This window comes from Artemia sp. Qi Xiang Cuo, chromosome 8 (genome assembly GCF_049724085.1).
Source record: "Artemia sp. Qi Xiang Cuo chromosome 8, ASM4972408v1, whole genome shotgun sequence".
In the NCBI taxonomy this organism is placed as follows: domain Eukaryota; kingdom Metazoa; phylum Arthropoda; class Branchiopoda; order Anostraca; family Artemiidae; genus Artemia; species Artemia sp. Qi Xiang Cuo.
Genome location: NC_142801.1, coordinates 5249879 through 5272274, shown reverse-complemented (window position 1 = coordinate 5272274; position 22396 = coordinate 5249879). Strand labels below are relative to the sequence as shown.

At 37.4% G+C, this 22396-nt stretch overlaps 1 protein-coding gene across 2 annotated transcripts in view; it reads right to left on the bottom strand.

Moving 5' to 3' along the window:
- Nucleotides 1-204: 204 nt before the first annotated feature.
- LOC148949091 (uncharacterized) overlaps nucleotides 205-22396 on the bottom strand; it is a 49721-nt gene continuing 27529 nt past the window's right edge. The window contains exons 1-2 of one of the 2 annotated variants that reach the window (XM_089093164.1): nucleotides 6498-6565; nucleotides 205-4871 (exon numbers count right to left, since the gene is read on the bottom strand). In XM_089093164.1, the coding sequence (XP_088949290.1) occupies nucleotides 3520-4770 (1251 nt within the window). In that variant the 5' untranslated portion in view covers nucleotides 4771-4871; nucleotides 6498-6565 and the 3' untranslated portion in view covers nucleotides 205-3519. Of the gene's footprint in view, nucleotides 4872-6497; nucleotides 6566-22396 lie in introns of those variants that run through there. The other variant, XM_089093163.1, reaches the window with a different exon arrangement.

Below are 22396 nucleotides of genomic sequence, written 5' to 3'. Positions count from 1 at the left end.
ATATATATATATATATACATATATATATATATATATACATATATATATAATATATATATATATACATATATATATATATATATATATATATATATATATATATATATATATATATATATATATATATATATATATATATATATATATATATATATATATATATATATATATAATACTCACTCAAAAACATGTTACACAATTCTAAGCTTGAAGGCCAAGTAGTTTAAAAAACTAACTCAAATCACCAATTAAAATGCTCGTATAGAAATTCTTTCTCTTGTAAAACAGCTGGTCTTTCAACCAAATATAAAATATTATTTTCACAAAATTATGAAGTTTTATACACCAGTTTTAATTAGTATACTGTTTCATATTAATTTTTATTTATACTAATGGCTTTATTTCATTTCGAAATACATGGAATCTCTAAAAACAAGCAAAAGCTTCTAATTCATAAACATAATAGTTAGGTACTGTACTACCACTTCCTACTGCTGATTAAAATTTATTGACCATTCTGGATTGCTAAGACTCATCCTTTGATCCTTACATTTTTTCCTTTTCCTTTACTTCTTTCATAAATGATTTTGTATCTTTAATTCAAATTCTATTAGTAGCATTCTTTTATTGCTATTTTCAATACAGATTCTTCTAATTACATTCTTCAAAATGTATCCCATTAATAGTTTCGTAAAAAGTTTTATATTTTTAATTCAAATTATTTAATTACACTCTTTGAATTTTATTTTATTTTTAGCTCGAAGCTAATTATAAGTAGTTTATTTTAGTCACAGTTTATATAATTATCCAGTATGATCTTTCCCTATCTCACCCATTATAAAAACCCGGACCGAGGTGCGAGTGCTCCAGAGAACGTTTTTACAGATATAAACATAAGCGGCATTAGATCTTTTCACGGGTAGACAAAGAATAATCACCTACGAAACAAGTACTGACAAAACCACTTGGCCGGCTCAACCGATAAGTGGACAATAAGCGCAGAAATAAGTGGGAGGAGCTTTTTGTTCGCACCGAGAATGAAGAGCCAGAAATCACCTGCGGTAAACTTACTGGTATATTATATAAACTGTGATTTTAGTGCACTATATACAAACTTTTTATTCTTTTAGATTGACGGCATGCTCTTCTAAAAGCTCGTCTTCTTACCATTAAGGTTAATAATCCCTGTCAGTTTTTAGTATGCTATCTTTCTGCTCTCTCCAACTGTTTTGGTATATGAACATAAAAAGCAACATTTTCCCATAATTCCATAGTTGAAATTCAGATCGTTCAGTCTGCGACTTTTATTTGCAAAATTGTCGGCACATAATTTAATATCAAAAATACGGCCGGCAATAGTTTAAAAAAGGATTATCTATAAATTTTTTAAGTTGATACGAATGAATTCAATGATATGTGAATCTTGTCCCTTTGAAGCAAGTTACAGCTGCAGGCGCTTTGTAAAACAGCTTGTTTTAGAATAAAACAAAAGATTAGCTTTCCAAATCTTATTCCAATTGCCAAAACCATAAGTTTGTGTCAGAAGTACTCAATTCTACCATTCTTACTTAATTTATGCAATGAGACTTAAAAGTATCTATCAAATTTTTCAAGTCTTTGTTACTCAGATACCTGAATATTTTTTCAGTGCAGTCATACGGTAGGTCAATAAGGTTGTTTAAAAGAGAATTAAAGCTTCTATGACCAAGTTGAAGTAACTCTTTCCTTTCCATACCCTTTCTGAAATGGTTTTTTATTATGGTAGCATACAATGGGAATTGTATTGTGTAGTTTGTCGATCTCAAAGCCTTTACTAGATTTTCGTTCCTCATGGAAACTGCCAACGAATTTGCCTTTTTTGTCAAAATGTCATAAAATGAAATAGTACAAAGACAAACTTTTTCATTCTTCATTCTTTCTAGTTCTCTCACACATTGATCAAGAAAATCACTCTCATCAAAATCCAAGTAGCGAATCAAGAATTCCTTAATTTCATTTACAATTTGCAAATTTTTTTCCCTTACATATAAATTTGCCACTTTCATTTTGGTTATGTGGCAGACAAGATATTTAGCAACTTTAGGTTTGCAAATTAATGAGCCGTACTGAAGAGGTGTACGTCCATTCCAACACGTAATATTTATGTCAAACCCAAATTCCAAAAGGGCTGCAATAACTTCTTTATAACAGTTACCATATCGTATAGCACAGGCATAATGAAGTGCTGTTCGACCAGACATATCTCTCAACCAAATATAAAATATTATTTTCACAAAATTATGAAGTTTTATACACCAGTTTTAATTAGTATACTGTTTTATATTAATTTTTATTTATACTAATGGCTTTATTTCATTTCGAAATACATGGAATCTCTAAAAACAAGCAAAAGCTTCTAATTCATAAACATAATAGTTAGGTACTGTACTACCACTTCCTACTGCTGATTAAAATTTATTGACCATTCTGGATTGCTAAGACTCATCCTTTGATCCTTACATTTTTTCCTTTTCCTTTACTTCTTTCATAAATGATTTTGTATCTTTAATTCAAATTCTATTAGTAGCATTCTTTTATTGCTATTTTCAATACAGATTCTTCTAATTACATTCTTTAAAATGTATCCCATTAATAGTTTCGTAAAAAGTTTTATATTTTTAATTCAAATTATTTAATTACACTCTTTGAATTTTATTTTATTTTTAGCTCGAAGCTAATTATAAGTAGTTTATTTTAGTCACAGTTTATATAATTATCCAGTATGATCTTTCCCTATCTCACCCATTATAAAAACCCGGACCGAGGTGCGAGTGCTCCAGAGAACGTTTTTACAGATATAAACATAAGCGGCATTAGATCTTTTCACGGGTAGACAAAGAATAATCACCTACGAAACAAGTACTGACAAAACCACTTGGCCGGCTCAACCGATAAGTGGACAATAAGCGCAGAAATAAGTGGGAGGAGCTTTTTGTTCGCACCAAGAATGAAGAGCCAGAAATCACCTGCGGTAAACTTACTGGTATATTATATAAACTGTGATTTTAGTGCACTATATACAAACTTCTTTTATTCTTTTAGATTGACGGCATGCTCTTCTAAAAGCTCGTCTTCTTACCATTAAGGTTAATAATCCCTGTCAGTTTTTAGTATGCTATCTTTCTGCTCTCTCCTACTGTTTTGGTATATGAACATAAAAAGCAACATTTTTCCATAATTCCATAGTTGAAATTCAGATCGTTCAGTCTGCGACTTTTATTTGCAAAATTGTCGGCACATAATTTAATATCAAAAATACGGCCGGCAATAGTTTAAAAAAGGATTATCTATAAATTTTTTAAGGTGATACGAATGAATTCAATGATATGTGAATCTTGTCCCTTTGAAGCAAGTTACAGCTGCAGGCGCTTTGTAAAACAGCTTGTTTTAGAATAAAACAAAAGATTAGCTTTCCAAATCTTATTCCAATTGCCAAAACCATAAGTTTGTGTCAGAAGTACTCAATTCTACCATTCTTACTTAATTTATGCAATGAGACTTAAAAGTATCTATCAAATTTTTCAAGTCTTTGTTACTCAGATACCTGAATATTTTTTCAGTGCAGTCATACGGTAGGTCAATAAGGTTGTTCAAAAGAGAATTAAAGCTTCTATGACCAAGTTGAAGTAACTCTTTCCTTTCCATACCCTTTCTGAAATGGTTTTTTATTATGGTAGCATACAATGGGAATTCTATTGTGTAGTTTGTCGATCTCAAAGCCTTTACTAGATTTTCGTTCCTCATGGAAACTGCCAACGAATTTGCCTTTTTTGTCAAAATGTCATAAAATGAAATAGTACAAAGACAAACTTTTTCATTCTTCATTCTTTCTAGTTCTCTCACACATTGATCAAGAAAATCACTCTCATCAAAATCCAAGTAGCGAATCAAGAATTCCTTAATTTCATTTACAATTTGCAAATTTTTTTCCCTTACATATAAATTTGCCACTTTCATTTTGGTTATGTGGCAGACAAGATATTTAGCAACTTTAGGTTTGCAAATTAATGAGCCGTACTGAAGAGGTGTACGTCCATTCCAACACGTAATATTTATGTCAAACCCAAATTCCAAAAGGGCTGCAATAACTTTATAACAGTTTATAATGGTGCAATAACCATATCGTATATCACAGGCATAATGAAGTGCTGTTCGACCAGACATATCTCTTAAGTCAGGTGTGGCACCATTTTCTAATAATAGTTCCACAATCTTCTTGTAACCTTTTCTAGCAGCAATATGCAGTGGTGTATCCCCACTTTTATCTTGGGCATTTACATCAGCTTTATAGATTATCAACAAACTAGCCATTTCTTCCTGGTTGAATATTACTGCAGTATGCAAGGGTGTACAACCTTTTGTGACAAATTCTGTACCATCTTCATGCCACATTGGTTGTTTGCTATCAGATTTAGTTTCAGCATCAATCCAAGCGCCTTTATCTAAAACAATCTTAACAATTTCTACATCACCACATATAACAGCATAATGAAGAGGTGTACAAAAAGTTGCACTTTCAGATTCATTGTTAACTTTACAACAGCAATCTAAAAGCAATCTAGCATTTAATATATGCTTCTTTATCAAAGCCTCACAAAGGAATACATATCCATCAGACCCCTCTTTTGAGTATGACAGCCCGAAGGTATTGATTAACTCCCTTGTTCTTTCGAGTTTTCCTTCACGAACTGCAAGTATTAAATCGTAGTTTACATTGCAACCATCTGCCATGACTACTTAGCTCGTTGTCCACAATTTTCAGGATAATTTTGGTTAAAATTGATACTCTTTAATTCAATCTTCTTCTCTAAATGAACATTCTTTGTTAGTACCTAAAAAATAAATATTATAGAATCTTCCTAATCACTCATTTTTCACGGAGGGTGGGGTCTTACGTAAGAATGCAAACACCAACTCACATGTCTGTTAGTTATCAATCATATGTCGAGAAATTAAGAAGAGCGAAAACAACTTTAATATGGGACTGTAAGGGACTTTTTATGTGATTAGAGCTCAGTTAGGGAGTGATGCAACTCTCAATTAGGATCCATGAAAGAGCCTCTCCCTTTCTCTGAGCAACAAAAAAAATATTTCAACATTCATCAAAACAGAGAAACAAGAATATGATTCTAATGTTTAGCTTCTATTGGACAAATCATTACGGAGTTACTTGCAATTCTATTTTTTTTTTACAAAATTCGCATTTACGAATATATTTAATACTTTACGCCTCTCTCGTAACATTCTAATGTCCTTTGTGTCTTATGACTTTTCTGTTTTGCCCAAGATGAATGGTCAAAAACTTTAATCGTAGCATAGATTCTTGGATAATAACATGTGAATTGAGACATTTTTTACAATGTGATAAGCTTCATTGGGGGCCATGTTTCAGGTTCGCACATTCTTGATTTTGACGTTTCAAAATTATGAAGATTTATATACTTTTTTCACAAAAGTTTTTCAAAAAAAGTAAAGAGCTCCATTACGCCAAAAATTAGAAGAAATAAAGTCAATCAATCAAAACAAAATACATTTTAAATGTTTTCACTTTTTTGCTTTAATAAATGAAAAATTATCCAAACTTTAAAGGAATAAATATTAGTATATGTATGTTAAACTGACAATCCACGGTAATTTGTTTTTTTCATTAATTGAGTAGAAATAAAATAAATCGATCAAAACAAAATACATTTTAAATGTTTTCACTTTTTTTGCTTTAATAGATAAAAATTCTCAAAACTTTAAAGGAATAAATATTAGTATATATAGGCTATATTAAGCTGACAATCCACGGTAATTTGCTTTTCTTTATTAAAGTGCAAATTATGTTCTGGCCTTGAGAAGGCATGGGCGTTACCAGCCCTACTCATGTTAATTTTTGCACGTTTTGTGTTTGAATCAGCTATTTATTGTAATTTCTGTTCGTTTTGTATTTCATTTATTTATCGATGGTGATTTTTGATAGTTTTACGAATAGAAGATTATTTGAATTTATTTCTGTTCATTTTTGGTCTAATGGAGCTATTTAGTTTTCTTTGAAAAACTTGTTTTGTAAAAAAGTTATCAAATTAACTTCTGTTCGTTTTTCATTGACATAGTACCTTTCAGTGAAAAAAAAAATTATATTTTACATATTTTTTTTTATATAAGAATCCATATTTTGGTTTGCTATTTGTATGTTGGAGAAACTTTTCAACAATTTTTACTCTGGACACAAATAGTATTGTTTAGTTTAATTTTATACATCCTAAAGTTGACCTGAAAAATAAGACTTAATATCATTCCCAAAACATTCTATCTATACTCTTTGAGAGCCTGGATACACTTAGAGCCTTTTGATTTATTTAAATTGTAAGAGCAGAAGTTGTAATAGTAGCAGCCCGAACTTAGCACCCCATTTTTTTCTTTTTTTTTATTTTAATAAAGATTCCAATAAAAAAAACATTGAGCAAACATACCTAAAACGGGGGGTAGCGGCGACTTCGCTGCTTGACAAAATCGTCGACTAATCTATCCAAATCCATTTCTTTACCTCCTGCTTTTCAGCGGCTACTATCAATAGATCACTGAGTCTGTTGATTCACAGCGTCGATCACATATAGTCCTTCACACGCACTAATGCCGAGAAGAATCGTTCATTGCTGGCAGTGGTCACAGGAAAAGTAGCAACTAGCTTCATCAGTTTTAGCACAGCAGAATAGGCAATTGGGAGGTCGGATAAGATTTCCGCTGATCCGACCCATACTTCGACCTTATCCCAGCTTATCCGATCAGCTTCAATAGCTTGAAGAAGATCCATCTTTGAAATATCACTTTTTGACAGATGCAGCTTTGCAAGAGAAAGCTGGGATTCTATGGCATGGTCATCAACATCGAAAATCCCTTGATAATGACACATAAACCTTTCCACTTTCAAAAGTTCGAGAAAATCGGAACTTGAGGGGTCAAAGGCAGATAAAGCGTCAAGCAGAGGCATATTTTGCATGAAACATTGGTCCTTTTCACTCGCAAAACGGTCTATTACCTCAGAGTAAAGAAGTTTACCGGAGTCTAATTGAGCTGGCTGAATGGTATTGCATTCGCCGGTTGTTGAGTTTGAAAGAAAGTATTTGAGACGATAGAAGTGGCTTAACTTCTCTTGATTCGAGCGCTGGTTTTAGATTGTGGAGGTTTCAATTCCTGGATATCGTGTAAAGCCAAGAATTCGCTTTTGCTTAAGTTTTTCAATTCGTTATCATTTCTTAGCTTTTGGAGTGTCTCGTATGTCCCAGGAATCAGTACAAGTGCCTTATAAATCAACAAACTTTCGGATTGAAGTTGCTCTGATAAACAATTTACAATGATTAATACTTTTTCCATTACGTGCAAAGTTGAGAAAAAAGAGGCAGAGTTGAGTCTGTCCAGTGGTAGTTTTGCCTAACAAGCTGCCTCGCCGTTGGTTGCCTAACAAGCTGCCTCACAGACTGTGGCAAATACAGCAACAATACAATCAAATCTTGCCTTCACCCTCGAAATGGAGTGGACTGCGTAAGACCAGCAAGTCTGGAAGGTCCTCTCAAGCTCCTAGACTTTTTACCCACTAATATGCTGGGATTCCACAAATAGCTCGTGTCGAGTATTGCTGCATGATATAAATGCGCAAAGTCTTTGCACCACAGAGAAAATTCTGAAAGTTTGCTAATATTTTTTAGGCAGTCTGTCAAAACCAAGTTTAGTCTGTGGGTGTGACAGTGTACACAAACGGCATGAGGTACCTTTCCCCTAAACTTTGCTTGAACTCTGTTAAATTCTCCAAACATAACAGATGTGCCGTCATAACATTCGGCAATACACCGCATCAAATCTACACCATACTATTCTATAGTTCCACAAATCGAGGTGGGTAAGCTCTCGGCGTCTATTTTATGTATGTGATAGCAGCCGATTGGTCGCTCCACAGCCCTTTGAATTTCCAATCGAATGAGCTTTTTTTGAAGTTTCTACGACAATGCCTTCTTTAAAAACCTTATATGTCCCCAGGGTATAACTTAAAATCCTTGCCCGGAGGGCTGTGGGGGAGTGTCATCCTCAAAAATATATTTTCTATCTGGACATCAGCTAGCCTAGGCTAAGCAAAATGGCTATCTCAAAATTTTGATTGGATGTGTTTGGGGAAATGATGGGCGTGGGGGGGGGGGGGGCTAGTTGCCCTCCAATCACTTTCGGCAACTGAAAAGAGCACTAGCCCTTTGAATTTCCAATCGATTAAGACTTTTTTGAAGTTTCTACGACAACCCCTTCTATAAAAACCTTATATGCCCCCAGGGCATAACTTAAAACCTTTGCCCTGAGGTTTGTGGGGGAGTGTCCTCAAAAACATATGTTCTATTTGGAAATCAATTTCGCTGAACAAAATGGCTATCTCAAAATTTTGATTGGATGTGTTTGGGGGAACAATGGGCGTGGGGGGGGGGGGGGCTAGTTGCCCTCCAATCACTTTCGACTATTAAAAATGTTACTAGCCCTTCGAATTTCCAATCGAATGAGCCCCTTTTGAATTTTCTACGACGACTCCTTCCATATGAAGTGCCCAGCTCTAAAGGAAAAAAAAGCACATTGTGCCAACATCATTTTTATATGCCGGGCATAACTTAAAACCCTTGCCCAGAGGGCTGTGGGGGAGTGTCCTCCTAAAAAACATATTTTCTATCTGGAAATCAACTACGCTGAACAAAATGGCTATCTCAAAATTTTGATTGGATGTATTTGGGGAAATGATGGCCATGGGGTGCTAGTTGCCCTCCAATCACTTTCGACTATTAAAAAGAACACTAACTTGAATTTCCAATCGAATGAGCCTTTTTTGAAGTTTCTACGACAACTCCTTGTATAAAAACCTTATATGCCCCCAGGGCATAACTTAAAACCCTTGCCCTGAGGGTTGTGGGGGAGTGTCCTCCTCAAAAAAAGATTTTCTATCTGGAAATCAACTACACTGAATAAAATAGCTGTCTCAAAATTTTGACTGGATGTGTTTGGGGGAATGATGGGCGTGGGGGGGGGGGGGGGGTGAAGGCTAGTTGCCCTCCAATCACTTTCGACTATTAAAAAGGGCACTAGAACTCTCAATTTCCAATCGAATGAGCCCGTTTTGAAGTTTCTACGACGACCCCTTCCATATGAAGTGCCCTGCTCTAAAGGAAAAAAATAATACATAGTACATTGTACCAACGTCGTTCTTATATGCCCTCAGGACACAACTTAAAACCCTTGCCCCGAGGGTTGTGGGGGAGTGTCCTCCTCAAAAATATATTTTCTATAGGGAAATCAACTACGCTGAACAAAATGACTGTCTCAAAATTTCGATTGGATGTGTTTGGGGGAATTATGGGCGGGGGGGAGGGGGATAGTTGCCTTCCAATCACTTTCGAATATTAGAAAGGGCACTAGCCACACCAATTTCCAATCGAATAAGCCCTTTTCGAAGTTTCTACGACAACTCCTTCGATACAAAGTGCCCGACTGAAGAAAAAAAAAAACACATCGTGCCCACATCGTTCTTTACTTAGGCAGCGCTAGCGCGCTGCCTATGATATTGCTTTATCACCTTTTTGAAAATTCACAAGCATAGTTAGTTTTGATTTAATTCAAAATATGCCTAATTTTTCTTAAAAGCTTCACCTTAATACTCTTAGCTTGCGCAGTAGCAATACTGGCAGTATACACATGGCACCTTTGATTTCTTCAACACACAATGAAAGTTTGAACTTAATATCATTAACCATTCCTGAAGAATTTATAATCCGTCTTCTTGACGACCTTTATGGGCATAGTGTTTTGAATTAGTTCCATAGTCTCAATGCTTTTTTGGTGTGACCAAGTATTCTATTCATATATAAAGTTATACCAATGTGTTCAGAAAAGTCTTATCTATCATAAGAAATTGACTGGAAAATAAAATATTTATCCATTGCCCGGATATAGGGTACCTCATTTGCCATAGTGTCCTGCCATCTATTAAACTAGACTTTATTCTAACTGGATAGTTATTCTAGCTATTCTAATTGGATAGGTAGTATTGTGGACAGCCCTTTTTCTTCAACAGATGATTCATAGCACCATCATAATCATCCTTGTTTAAACAAACAATTAGCAACAATAAATATCAACAATTAGCTTATACTTAATAACCTACCAAATTGAGTAAATAAACCAATTTGAGTAAATAAGTGAAGTATTTTTCTTTGTTTTGTTGGTTATAGTTGATTTTTTTAGAAGAGATCTTCTTTCAGGTTGTAGCCTAGCTTTGATATTCCTAGCATATAGCCTGAACCTGTTTGGTTTGTTCCCTGATTAAGTTGAAAAAAGGATTATAAGCCCAATTTATATGTTAAAGACATTTTCCTACATATTTTATGATATTTTATAAGTATATTAACCTACAGTGACATTTAAAGCTGTCCTTCTAAGCGTTTTATTTGACTTACATGGACTTTGAAGTAAGTTAATTTTTTGCTTCATCAGTCAGTGATGACAATGATGCTATACAATGTGGTGGGAAATTAAGCGCAATTGAATAAATTTACCAAATTCTACAGGCAGAACTTTTAAACACTGTGAAAAGTGACCAGTCTGTTCAGAAAAAATCAGTGAAAAAAAGGATACATTAATACTGACCAAATAATGCCGCCGAAACAACCGACTCATAATACGGACGCGACACCTAGAAGGGGTTCAAAAAGAATTCATATCAGCCCCAAAAAAGGATGTGATAAGTGTTTGGCGTGTGAGACAGATCTTGGTGATGCCTCTTCTTCAATTCTCTGTGATGGATGTGAGAAGTGGATATGTATTGACTGTATGGATATGCCTGAGCCTGAATATGTATTGATCACAAAAATCTCTCGACGGGTCAAAGTTTGCATAAAATGTCCAATCTGTAAACACACCGGTACAACTCCAAGCAGTTCTAGTCAGAACCCTAGCATCAAGAGTATCGTTGAAGCTACAATAAACGATATGAAGAGCAACATCATTGACAAAATCCCGTCCCAGGCTGTTATACAAGATATCGTGCAGTCCTCAGTAAGAAACCTTGAAACTACATTGAAAGCTGAAATTTTAAAGTCAATCAGTGATATTAAAGCACAGGTATCCGCTCTTGAACATCAGGCTGTCGATAAATGCTCAATCTCTGATGTGCGTGCTGAGATTCAGACCCTTGTTCAACAAGAAACTGCCAGCATAAAAAATGATTTTTCTCAACATCTTGACAGTGAGGTCCAGCGCCTTTTCGATGAAGAGCGGGATAGGCAGCGCAGAGCTCTTAATATAGTTGCGTATGGTACCTCTTCACAGCCAGACAAACAGCTCTCCATCCAGTTATACCTCAGCCAGAAGTATAAACTTCAGGACATACGCATTACAAATGTGAGAAGACTACCCACCCCTGCAAACCCACAGCCTGCAAGTGCGCGCCCACCTCCTATCCTCTTCTCTGTACCAAGTTTTGACACCAAAAGGACAATCATCAACCGTTCTTGTGAACTCCGTGAAGACATTCAGTTTCGTGGTGATGCTTCAAAGGCAGAGCATAACAAACATAAAGCTCTTGTAGATGAGCTAAAGAGGCAATAAAACGCTGGCGAAACAGATCTCATCATCTTCAAAGGACAAATAGTGTCAAAAAACATAGCTGTTCATTGCAGTTGGAAAACTCCAAAGCCAGCTTCAAACCAGTCCGCGATGGAAATCTAACAGTTTGTCCCTCACCTGTAAATAGCCCTGTTTTCTTGCAGTTATCTTCTTTGTTTCATAATACTTTGTTGATATAAGCGTATCCTCTACAGAAAATGAACTTAGTCAATTATGTAGTGAACTTTTCTTGTCATGTGATAGCTCGAGTAATTCGAGTTTCGTAAGTGCCGTTTCTGAACTTACTTCCACGCCACCTGTGTCTATTGCAGTTGCAGTATCCTGGACCTCTGCCGCTAGACGGCATGTCACAAAAGTCTCGGAAAAATAACACCCTGCGTGTCATCTCGAGCAATGTTGACTCTCTTACAAACAAGCTTCTGGAAACCCAAGTGCTCTTAAAAGAAGAGGCAGCAGATATTGCCGGTTTGGTGGAGATTCTGCCAAAGTATACTGCAGTTCCTTCTACTGAGAGTTTGCTGCAGATATCTGGATTTCAGTGCTTCACTAATCTAGGACAGCCAAACTGCAGAAGAGGAGTTGGTGTCTACGTCAGAGAAGGCTTCCAGGTTAGTGTAAAGTGTATGGCTTGATATTAATCTTCATGACAAAAAAGTCTGTATTGGGTGTATTTACAGAAGCCCTAGCCCACACAGTCTTGAAGAATGTGAATCATCACTTGAAAAAATTATTGATGGAATGGCTTCCTTGGTATCACAAACGGTTGCATCTGATTTGATAATAATTGGCGATTTTAATTTCCCCTTGGTTGAGTGGGTGGATGGACTTGGTCATCCGGCATCTGGCGGTGGGGATTCACCATTTGTGTCTTGTTTATCTGACAATTTCCTTCACCAAACGGTTAAAAAACCCACAAGGCACTGTGGTGACCAGAACCCTTCCTTGTTGGATCTTGTAATTCTGAGTGACCCAGACTCTCATCAGAAATGAATTTCTTCCTCCAGTTGGTAACAGCGACCACTCAGTTATCCTCTCTGTGCTGTCTATGAATAGTCGTCTTCAAACTAACTTGCCCCCTCAAACTTTTATTGACTATCATGAAATACAGCGGGAATTGGTATCAATTAATTGGTCAGAGCTCATTACTTCTGATATCAACACGTCATGGTTGAATGTCAAGGAAACTCTCCTGTCAACAGAACAGAAGCACTCCTGTGTTATTTATTGAAAACAACCAAAAACACTTCCGTTTCTCACAAAGGATACAAAGAGGACTATCAATAGGAAAGACAGAGCTTGGAAAAGGTACAAAAAGAAAAAAACACTGGAAAATTGGCTAAGGTATGCGAAGGCTCGGAATCTCGTCTCGAAACTCATTTAGGAAACTGAAGTCTGAATTTGAGGAGAAGCTTGCCACAGATATCAAGGCAAACCCCAAATCCTTCTGGAGGCATATTTCTGCTAAAAGTCCTAACCGTCACACCATTCCTGACCTCAAACATAACGGGGTAACGCACTCGTCGCCGATAGATAAAGCTAATTTACTGAATATCCAGTTTGCCTCTGCTTTTACCACCTGGTCTTGTCCAACCATCCCTGCAGCACCATCACATTCTGTATCTACTCCAATGGCTATCCTGTTAGTTACTGAAGAAATGGTCTTATCTAGCCTCGATAAACTCGATGTTAACAAGTCCAAAGGACCTGACGGGTTACACCCAAGGCTTTTTCAAGAGTGTAGAAATGTCCTCACTTCTCCTCTGTGCAGACTCTTCCAGCTGTCCCTAAAAAACGGAGAGCTACCTACAGATTGGAAAACGTCATATGTCACGCCAATCCACAAAAAAGGCCCCATGGATTGTGCTGAAAATTACCATCCCATCAGCATCACTTCTGTGGTTGTAAAGGTACTCAAGAAATTTGTAAATAGAGCTCTCATTCAGCACTTTGAAACTAACAACATACTAACTGTTTCTGAACATAGCTTCAAATATGGTAGATCTGACGACACTAGCCTAATTCATACATATGAGAATGTAACATCGCTACTCGATTAATGATTTCCTGTTGATATGGTGCTTATGGACCTCTCAAAAGCTTTTGACAGGGTATGTCATGAATTCCTGATTGCCAAACTGAAGGCAGCAGATGTTGATGGTGTTACTGTGCAGTGGATACAGAGGTTCCTATCAGAAAGAACACAAGCCGTCAGGGTCTATGATTCTCAAGGTGTTCCTCATTTATCGTAATCCATAACTGTGTTAAGTGGCGTCCCCCAGGGGACCATCCTTGGACCGAGTCTCTTCAATATTTATATTAATGATGCACCAAACCTTCTCTCGAACCTCCTCACACTTTATGCTGATGACTCAAAACTTGTAGGGCAAAGCTGCTATACCATCTTATCTCCAATCTATACAAACGGACCTTGATATTCTTGGAAGCTGGGCTGATAAATGGCTCCTCTCCTTTAATGCTGAAAATGTCATGTCATTCATTTTGGCAAACATAATCCACTTCAGCAGTACCCTCTCCAAGGTAACCCCCTCTCTGCAGTTACTGAAGAAAGAGATCTTGGAGTAATTCTTGATCATCGGCTGAGTTTCAGTACCCATGCAAAATCTGTATCTTCTTCTGCCTTCCAATTCCTTGGACTTATTAAAAGAACCATCTCTAGCCGGCGTCCTAAAGTATTTATGAAGCTCTACAAGGCACTGGTTCGTCCACGCCTTTAGATTGGAATGTCCCTGGCGTCCCCGTATTTTAAGAAGGACAGGGAAATACTAGAAAAAGTACAGAGAAGAGCAACTAAGATGATTGATGGCCTCAAACAAGTGCCATACGAAGAGCGTTTGCGTCATCTGAAGCTCCCTACTCTCACGTACCGGAGAAAGCGAGGCGACATGATTCTAACCCACAAAGTCATTTCAAAAAATACTCTTCCTGGTCTCCTTGCTCCCCCAGAACTCCTTGTGACAAGAGGACATGCAATGAAAATTTTCAAGAAGCACTCTTCTATCCGAGAGAGAAGCCATTTCTTCAGCCAACGAATAACCAACTTGTGGAATCAGCTCTGAAGATTCGGTGTCGGCAGACTCGGCGATTGCCTTCAAGCAAAGACTTGACGAAGATTGGCAACAGCAGGAGTTCCTCTACAACTGGGAAGCTGCTGAGTCTACAACCCGAATGTAGCAAGCGAATCAAGACAAACAAAAAAAACATTAGATGTCATCACGGAGCATTACAAGGATGGAAAATCCTTAAATTCGCTCCAAGCTGCGATTTAAGGTAATTTAAGGTAATAGATTTCAAATTTTTTGCCTTAATACCCTTAGAACTAACAGCACCAGTAGTACTAGAAGAAGAAGAATTAATAGTAGTAGCCTTAGCTTTAGTGGCAGTAGTAGTAGTAGTAGCATTAGGATGCATATGTTTCCTTTTGGCTAGTTCCACATCCCTTACAATAGGCCCTGTTAGTATATATTTCTTGTTTTCATTTTTCAATTAATTCAATTCAAATTCAACTTTATACAATTAGCCATTGCTATAACATTGCTGATATGTCCTTTTGATAACCTATATGTTCATATACTTCTTAAAATTTTCATCTCAATGCTCATAGCCTTACAAGTAGTTGCAATAGAAGTAGTAGTAGTAAATGTAGCAGTGACAGTAGTATTAGTAGTAGCGTGCACCCTTTGGTCAGATTTAAGCATTCTCTAAAAATTCCAACTGGATACCCAAATCAATTCTCGAGATACGATCTTTTGAAAATGTACATGCACATAGCGTCTTTTGATTTAGTTCAAATTTCCCCTTAATTTTGTAAATGGAGCAGTGTGATAGCACTAGAGGTAGTAGTTATAGTAGCAGTGGTAACATGCAAACATTGCCTTTTTGATAACCTAACATATCATTTCCTGAAAGTTGAAAGTGGAGGGGTCATAAGGCTTTCCATGACACATACACGGAAAATTACATAGGGAAAATAGCATTGAATTTTAAATGGAGCCCTCTGACGTCACACCCTCGCACCTATCCCCAGCTGGCAAGATTCCCATTTTTGGCAAGAGTTCAATGTCCTTGGCAAGAGTTTAATATCCTTTTCGGTTAGGTTAGGTGTTTTTCTATGACATACCCCTTTGTTTTTCTATGACAGATCCTCTGACATCATGCAACCCACCCTCGCACCAGTACAATACGGTCAGCTGTTACTAGCCCCTCGCACCTTTTTCCGGCTGGCAAGATTCCCATCCTTGGCAAGAGTTGAATGTCCTCCCATTCTTGGCAAGAGTTCAATGCCCTTTTCGGTTAGGTCAGGATAATAGGTGAATTTCTGTGACAAGCCCTCTGACGTCATGTGACACACCACTTTGTTTTTCTATGACAGCCCTGGCAAGATTCTACGCGCAAGCCCTAGTTCTAGGTAAAATTCCCAGGTCTTTCAATTACTTAAAGTGTGGTCGGGATAATACACAACTTTTAATAATAAGCGGAGCTACCAACCCCTCACGCCGTCACACCTACGCAATGCGGTTATCCGTTCTATAAAAGGGAACACAGCTGCCAAGCGTTCCCATACTTTAGTTTTCACCCGAAACCCACAAAGTGTTTTTTTCTTTTTCATTAACTTAATGACGGCACACAATTTATGTAAGGTCAGCGCATCTTACACAAGGACAGTGCATCCATCACTGCCAGATAATACCATTTTAACATTTTTCGCCCAAAAAACTCATGACATTTTCTTTTTCCGGCATTTCATTTTTCGCTCGAAACACCTTTCATTTTTTTTCTATAGTTTTTGATCCCACCAGGACTAGAAAGATCATTCCCCACAATGTGCTTTATGCCTTAACTGGAAGGACTAAACTGCTATTCACAGTATTTTGCATCTGGGACCATAGTCTAAAATTAACCTATTGCGTGACAGCTAAGATTCCCCATTTCTAGCAAACACTAGAATGACGTATTATTCTCCCAATCTGACACGCTCCGGGGGGCAGTTACTCTCAGGATATTAATAAATGAAAACTCTTGTCTTGCTCGTGCTAAAAAATATATCTTAAAAACACAGACATTGTAAATAAAAGGTTTTATTATTTCAAACAAATTGGCAAGCAATAAAATGTAGAAAAGAGACAGCAAAAAAAACACGACAAAAATAAAAGATGAAAAAGCCATATCATAATATACGCAAAAAGAACAGTGTATTATAGAAAATCGGAGCTCCTAGCAGGCAACCCCGGAGGGTAGGGGAGGGGGGAGTGATATTAGACATGCATTTGAAGTGTTTAAGGGCTTTTAAGGAAAATACCCTTTTTTCATTGAACTAAATTTATGAATATTTAACAATATCCTAACAATAGGTTCCACACTCCTAGTAGCATTCATTTTCAGAGGGTGCCTTGATAATAGACAAAATTTTTAAGGCATTATTGTGGCATATAAAAGAAAAAAATATAAACAATAACATGCGTAAATTAAGGAAAGACGAGGGGAGAGGACTCCATGGGAGGAGGGGGCATCTGTGGGGGAAGGGTTAACCCGTTTTTCCCCCCGCCAGCTCAGCGCTGCCTTTTTGTTATTTTTTTTTTCGTTACACAAAGCAATAATTTTCAAATGTTGAATTTTCAAATATTTTCTTATTTATTGTTAGCACGCCTCCTTCCACTAGGGCGCCGGCCCACACGCTGGCCGCCTCCGAGGAAGTGTCCACATCTCCGAGTGCTTCGTCTAAGCCCTGACGCAACCCCAGGGAGACATTTTTCAGCAAAAATAAGAAAACACGCAAAAGGGGTAAAATTCTTGTTTGAAGTGCCACTATAGTACATTGTGCCAACATCATTTTTATATGCCCTCAGGGCATAACTTAAAACCCTTGCCCGGAGGGTTGTGGGGAGTGTCCTCCTCAAAAACATATTTTCTATCTGGAAATCAACTACGCTGAACAAAATGGCTATCTCAAAATTTTGATTGGATGTGTTTGGGGAAATGATGGGCGTGAGGGTGCTAGTTACCCTCCAATCACTTTCGACGATTAAAAAGGGCACTAACCCTTTGATTTTCCAATCGAATGAGCCTTTTTTGAAGTTTTCTACGACAAAGCCTTCTATAAAAACCTTAAATGCCCCCAGGGCAACCCTTGCCCTGAGGGATGTGGGGGGAGTGTCTTCCTCAAAAACATATTTTCTATCTAGAAATCAACTACGCTGAACAAAATGGTTGTCTAAAAATTTTGACTGGATGTGTTTGGGGGAATGATGGGCGTGCGGCGGGGGGGGGGGCTAGTTGCCCTCCAATCACTTTCGACTACTAAAAAGGGCACTAGAATTCTCAATTTCCACTGGATATTAAAAAGGGTAATAGACCTTCGAATTTCCAATCGAATGAGCCTGTTTTGAAGTTTCTACGACAACGTTTTCTAACCTTATATCCCCCAGGGCATAACTTAAAACCCTTGCCGTGAGGGTTGTGGGGGAGTGTCTTCCTCAAAAACATATTTTCTATCTTGAAATCGACAATGCTGAACCAAATGGCTATCTCAGTTTTGATTGGATGTGTTTGGGGGAATGATGGGCGTAGGGGGGAGGGGGCTAGTTGCCCTCCAATCACTTTCGACTATTAAAAAGGGCACTAGAACTCTCAATTTCCAATCAAATGAGCCCGTTTTGAAGTTTTTACGATGACCCCTTCCATATGAAGTGCCCTGCTCTAAAGGAAAAAAATAATACACAGTACATTGTGCCAACATCGTTCTTATATGCCCTCAGGGCATAACTTAAAACCCTTGCCCCTAGGGTTGTGGGGGAGTGTCCTCCTCAAAAAACACATTTTCTATCGGGAAATCAGCTACGCTGAACAAAATGGCTATCACTACATTTTGATTGGATGTGTTTGGGGGAATGATGGGCGTGGGGGGGGCTAGTTGCCCTCCAACCACTATCGAATATTAAAAAGGGCACTAGCCACTCCAATTTCCAATCGACTCAGCCCTTTTCGAAGTTTCTACGACAACTCTTTCGATACAAAGTGCCCTACTGAAGAAAAAAAAACACATCGTGCCCACATCGTTCTTTACTTAGTCAGCGCTAGCGCGCTGCCTATGATATTGCTTTATCACCTTTTTGAAAATCCACAAGCATAGTTAGTTTTGATTTAATTCAACATATGCCTTATGTTTCTTAAAAGATTCACCTTAATACTCTTAGCTTGCGTAGCATCAATAGTTGTAGTAGCAATAACGCAGTATACACATGGAACCTTTGGTTTCTTTAACATACAATGAAATTTTGAACTTAATATCAACAACCATTCTTAAAGGATTTTTATACGTCTTCTTGACGAACTGTATGGGCATAGTGCTTTGATTTAGTTCCATAGAGTATCAATACATTTCAAATTTTTTGTCTTAATACCCTTAGAATTAATAGCAGCAGTAGTACTAGAAGAAGAATTAATAGTGGTAGCCTTAGCTTTAGTGGCAGTAGCAGTAGTAGTAGCATTAGGATGCATATATTTCTTTTTGGCTAGTTCAACATCCCTTACAACAGGCCCAGTTAGTATATAATTCTTGGGGTTATAAAAGGGGTCCTTGAAAAAGTAATCCAGGAGATCTTCCTGAAAAACAATGTACCAAAATAATGGTTGGGAATGCTGTCATTATAGAAGAAATAATATAGAACGCTTGGAATCCCGGGTGGGAATCCAGGGGTGGGAATCTTGATAGCTAAAAATAGGGATGATTTGACGTCAGAGGCGGGCATATCCTAGAAATCCTATGATAGTTTCCCTATTATTACTATTTTTAAAGTTATCTCGAGCACGACCGTTCTTACCCTCCTTTATCCCCAAGCCGAAGACCGATTTCCGTCCCCGGAATGAGTAAACACTGACCAAATTCCCCCGTAGTGCGCGGGATAGGTGGGAACAAGAATTTCACTCCTTTGCGTGTTTTGATATTTTTGCTGAAAAATGTCTCCCTGGGGTTGCGTCAAGGCTGAGACAAAGCACTCGGAGGGGCGGACACTTCCTCGGAGGCGGCCAGCGAGCAGGACGACGCCCTAGTGGAAGGAGGCGTGCTAGCAATAAATAAGGAAATATTTAAAAATGTAACATGTGAAAATTATCGCTTTTTGTAACAAAAAAAATGTAAATAAAAAGGCAGTGCTGAGCTGGTGAGGAAAAAAAACGGGTCTCCCTTCTCTCAAAGACGCCCTCTCCTCCCCTGGAGCCCTCTCCCCACGCCTTTCCTTAAATTACGCATGTTATTGTTTATATTTTATTCTTTTATATGCCACCATAATGCCTAAAAATTATGTCTATTATCAAGGCTCTCTCTGAAAATTAATGCTACTAGGAGGATGGAACCTATTTTTAGGATATTGTTAAATATTCATAAATTTATTTCAATGAAAAAGAGGTATTTTCCTTAAAAGCTCTTAAAACACTTTAAATCCATGTCTGCTATCACTCCCCCTCCCCTACCCTTCGGGGTTACATGCTAAGAGCCCTGATTTTCTATAATACACTGTTCTTTTTGCATATATTATGATATGGCTTTTTTACCTTTTATTTTTTGTCGTGTTTTTTTAGCTGTCTTTTTCTATGTATTGTTGCTTATCAATTTCTTTGAAATAATAAAACCTTTTATTTACAATGTCTGTGTTTTTAAGATGTAGTCTTTAGCACGAGTAAGACACGCATTAAATATCTTGAGATATTAAATTATTAATAATATCTTGTAATTGAAACACCTGGGAATTTCACCTAGAAATAGGGTATGCGCTTGGAATCTTGCCAGGGCTGTCATAGAAAAACAAAGGGGTGTGTCACATGAAATCAGAGGGCTTGTCAGAGAAATTCACCTATTATTCTGACCTAACCGAAAAGGGCACTGAACTCTTGCCAAGAACGGGAGGACATTGAACTCTTACCAAGGATGGGAATCTTGCCAGCCGGAAACAGGTGCGAGGGGCTAGTAACAACTGACCGCATTGTGCAGGTGCGAGGGTGTGTCGCGTGACGTCAGAGGGCTTGTCATAGAAAAACAAAAGGGTGTGCCATAGAAAAACACCTGACCTAACCGAAAAGGACATTGAACTCTTGCCAAAAATAGGAATCTGGCCAGCTGGGGACACGTACGAGGGTGTGACGTCAGAGGGCTCCGTTTAAGATCCAATGCTATTTTCCCTATGCTAATTTCCCTGTGTTATTTTCCGTATGTGTGTCATAGAAAGCCTTATGGCCCCACAACTGTTGAAATTAACATATTCAGTCATTCCTGTGTTACACCCTTTTGACAATCCGTATACACATAACGTGTTTTGATTTAGTTCAACACTCTACTCAACATTCTTTAAAATGGTAACCTGAGTGCCCTTCGTCTTTTTGGAAAGAAAAGTTTAAAATACATACCTTTCTCAATAATACTAATTAAGAAAAAACAAGTTTTTTCAACTGAAAGTAAGGAGCAACATTAAAACTTAAACAAACAGAAATTATTACGTATATGAAGGGGTTGCCTCCTCCTCCTCAACACCTCGCTCGTTACGCTAAAGTATTTTAGTAACTCTGAAAAAAACTTCTTATTGTTCCAATTAAACGATCCTTGTGTTTCAGTATTCGTTCTTACAGAATTGGGACAAAATCCAAACTTTAGCATGAAAAGTGAGATGCTGAAAAGAAGGCAACCCCCTTAATATATGTAATATTCTGATCCTTTTAAGCTTTAATGTTGCTCCTCCCTTTCAGTTGAAAAAACTCGTTTTTTATTCAATTTCTGATTGTTTTTTAAAATAAATCCAGGAAATCTGGCTCCACCTCCAGGGAGAAATACCCTTTCCAAGCATATATCCTCTAGACAATTCAATCCCGGTGACAATTTACCCGGGACAATTATCCTTAAGAGCTCCACAGGTAAAATTGAGACGGAAAAGAGAAAGCGCGAAATATAAAAAGCATTTTGTAAAGGAATACAGCCAAATTCCCCCAGTAAATGATTTGCCCAGACAAGTCCACCCCTGGAAACATCCCCTGTGAAAAAAAAACAGCAGAAAATTCGTCTTCCCACCCTAAAATGTATGCATGCTTCCCGATAACAAATCCTATTCGTAAAAAATGGGTAATTTTTAAAACTTAGACCTTTTCTCAGGGGCGGGGGGGGGGTCATCTTATATTCAAAGGCACAGTTATTGGGCTTTTCAACTATGATGAACAAAAAAGCTATCTCAAAATTTTAAGGGGAGTGGGCCTAGTTGCCCTCCAATCTTTTTGGTAACTTAAAAATTGCATTATAACTTTTATTTCCATTCGAATGAGCCCTCTCGCGATATTCCAGGACTACTGGGTCAATACAATCTCCCCTGAAAAAAAAAACACGAATCCGTGATTTTTCTTCTTGTTAAAATTACAAAATTCCACATTTTTGCAGATTGAAGCTTGAAGCCTCTACAATAGGGTTCTCTGATACGCTGAATCTGATGGTGTGATTTTCACTAAGATTCTCTGACTTCTAGGGGATCTTTCCAACTTGTTTAGAAAATTAGGCAAATTTTCTCAGGCTCGTAACCTTACTGTAAGTTCGTTACCACGAACTGTTTGATATACTATACGTAAACAATGAACGAATTTTCCTGAGGACTGTGGCGAGTTTGACATGCTCAAAGACCTAATTATTGGATCTTTCAACAATTCTGAACAAAATAGCTGTCTTTGATCGGAT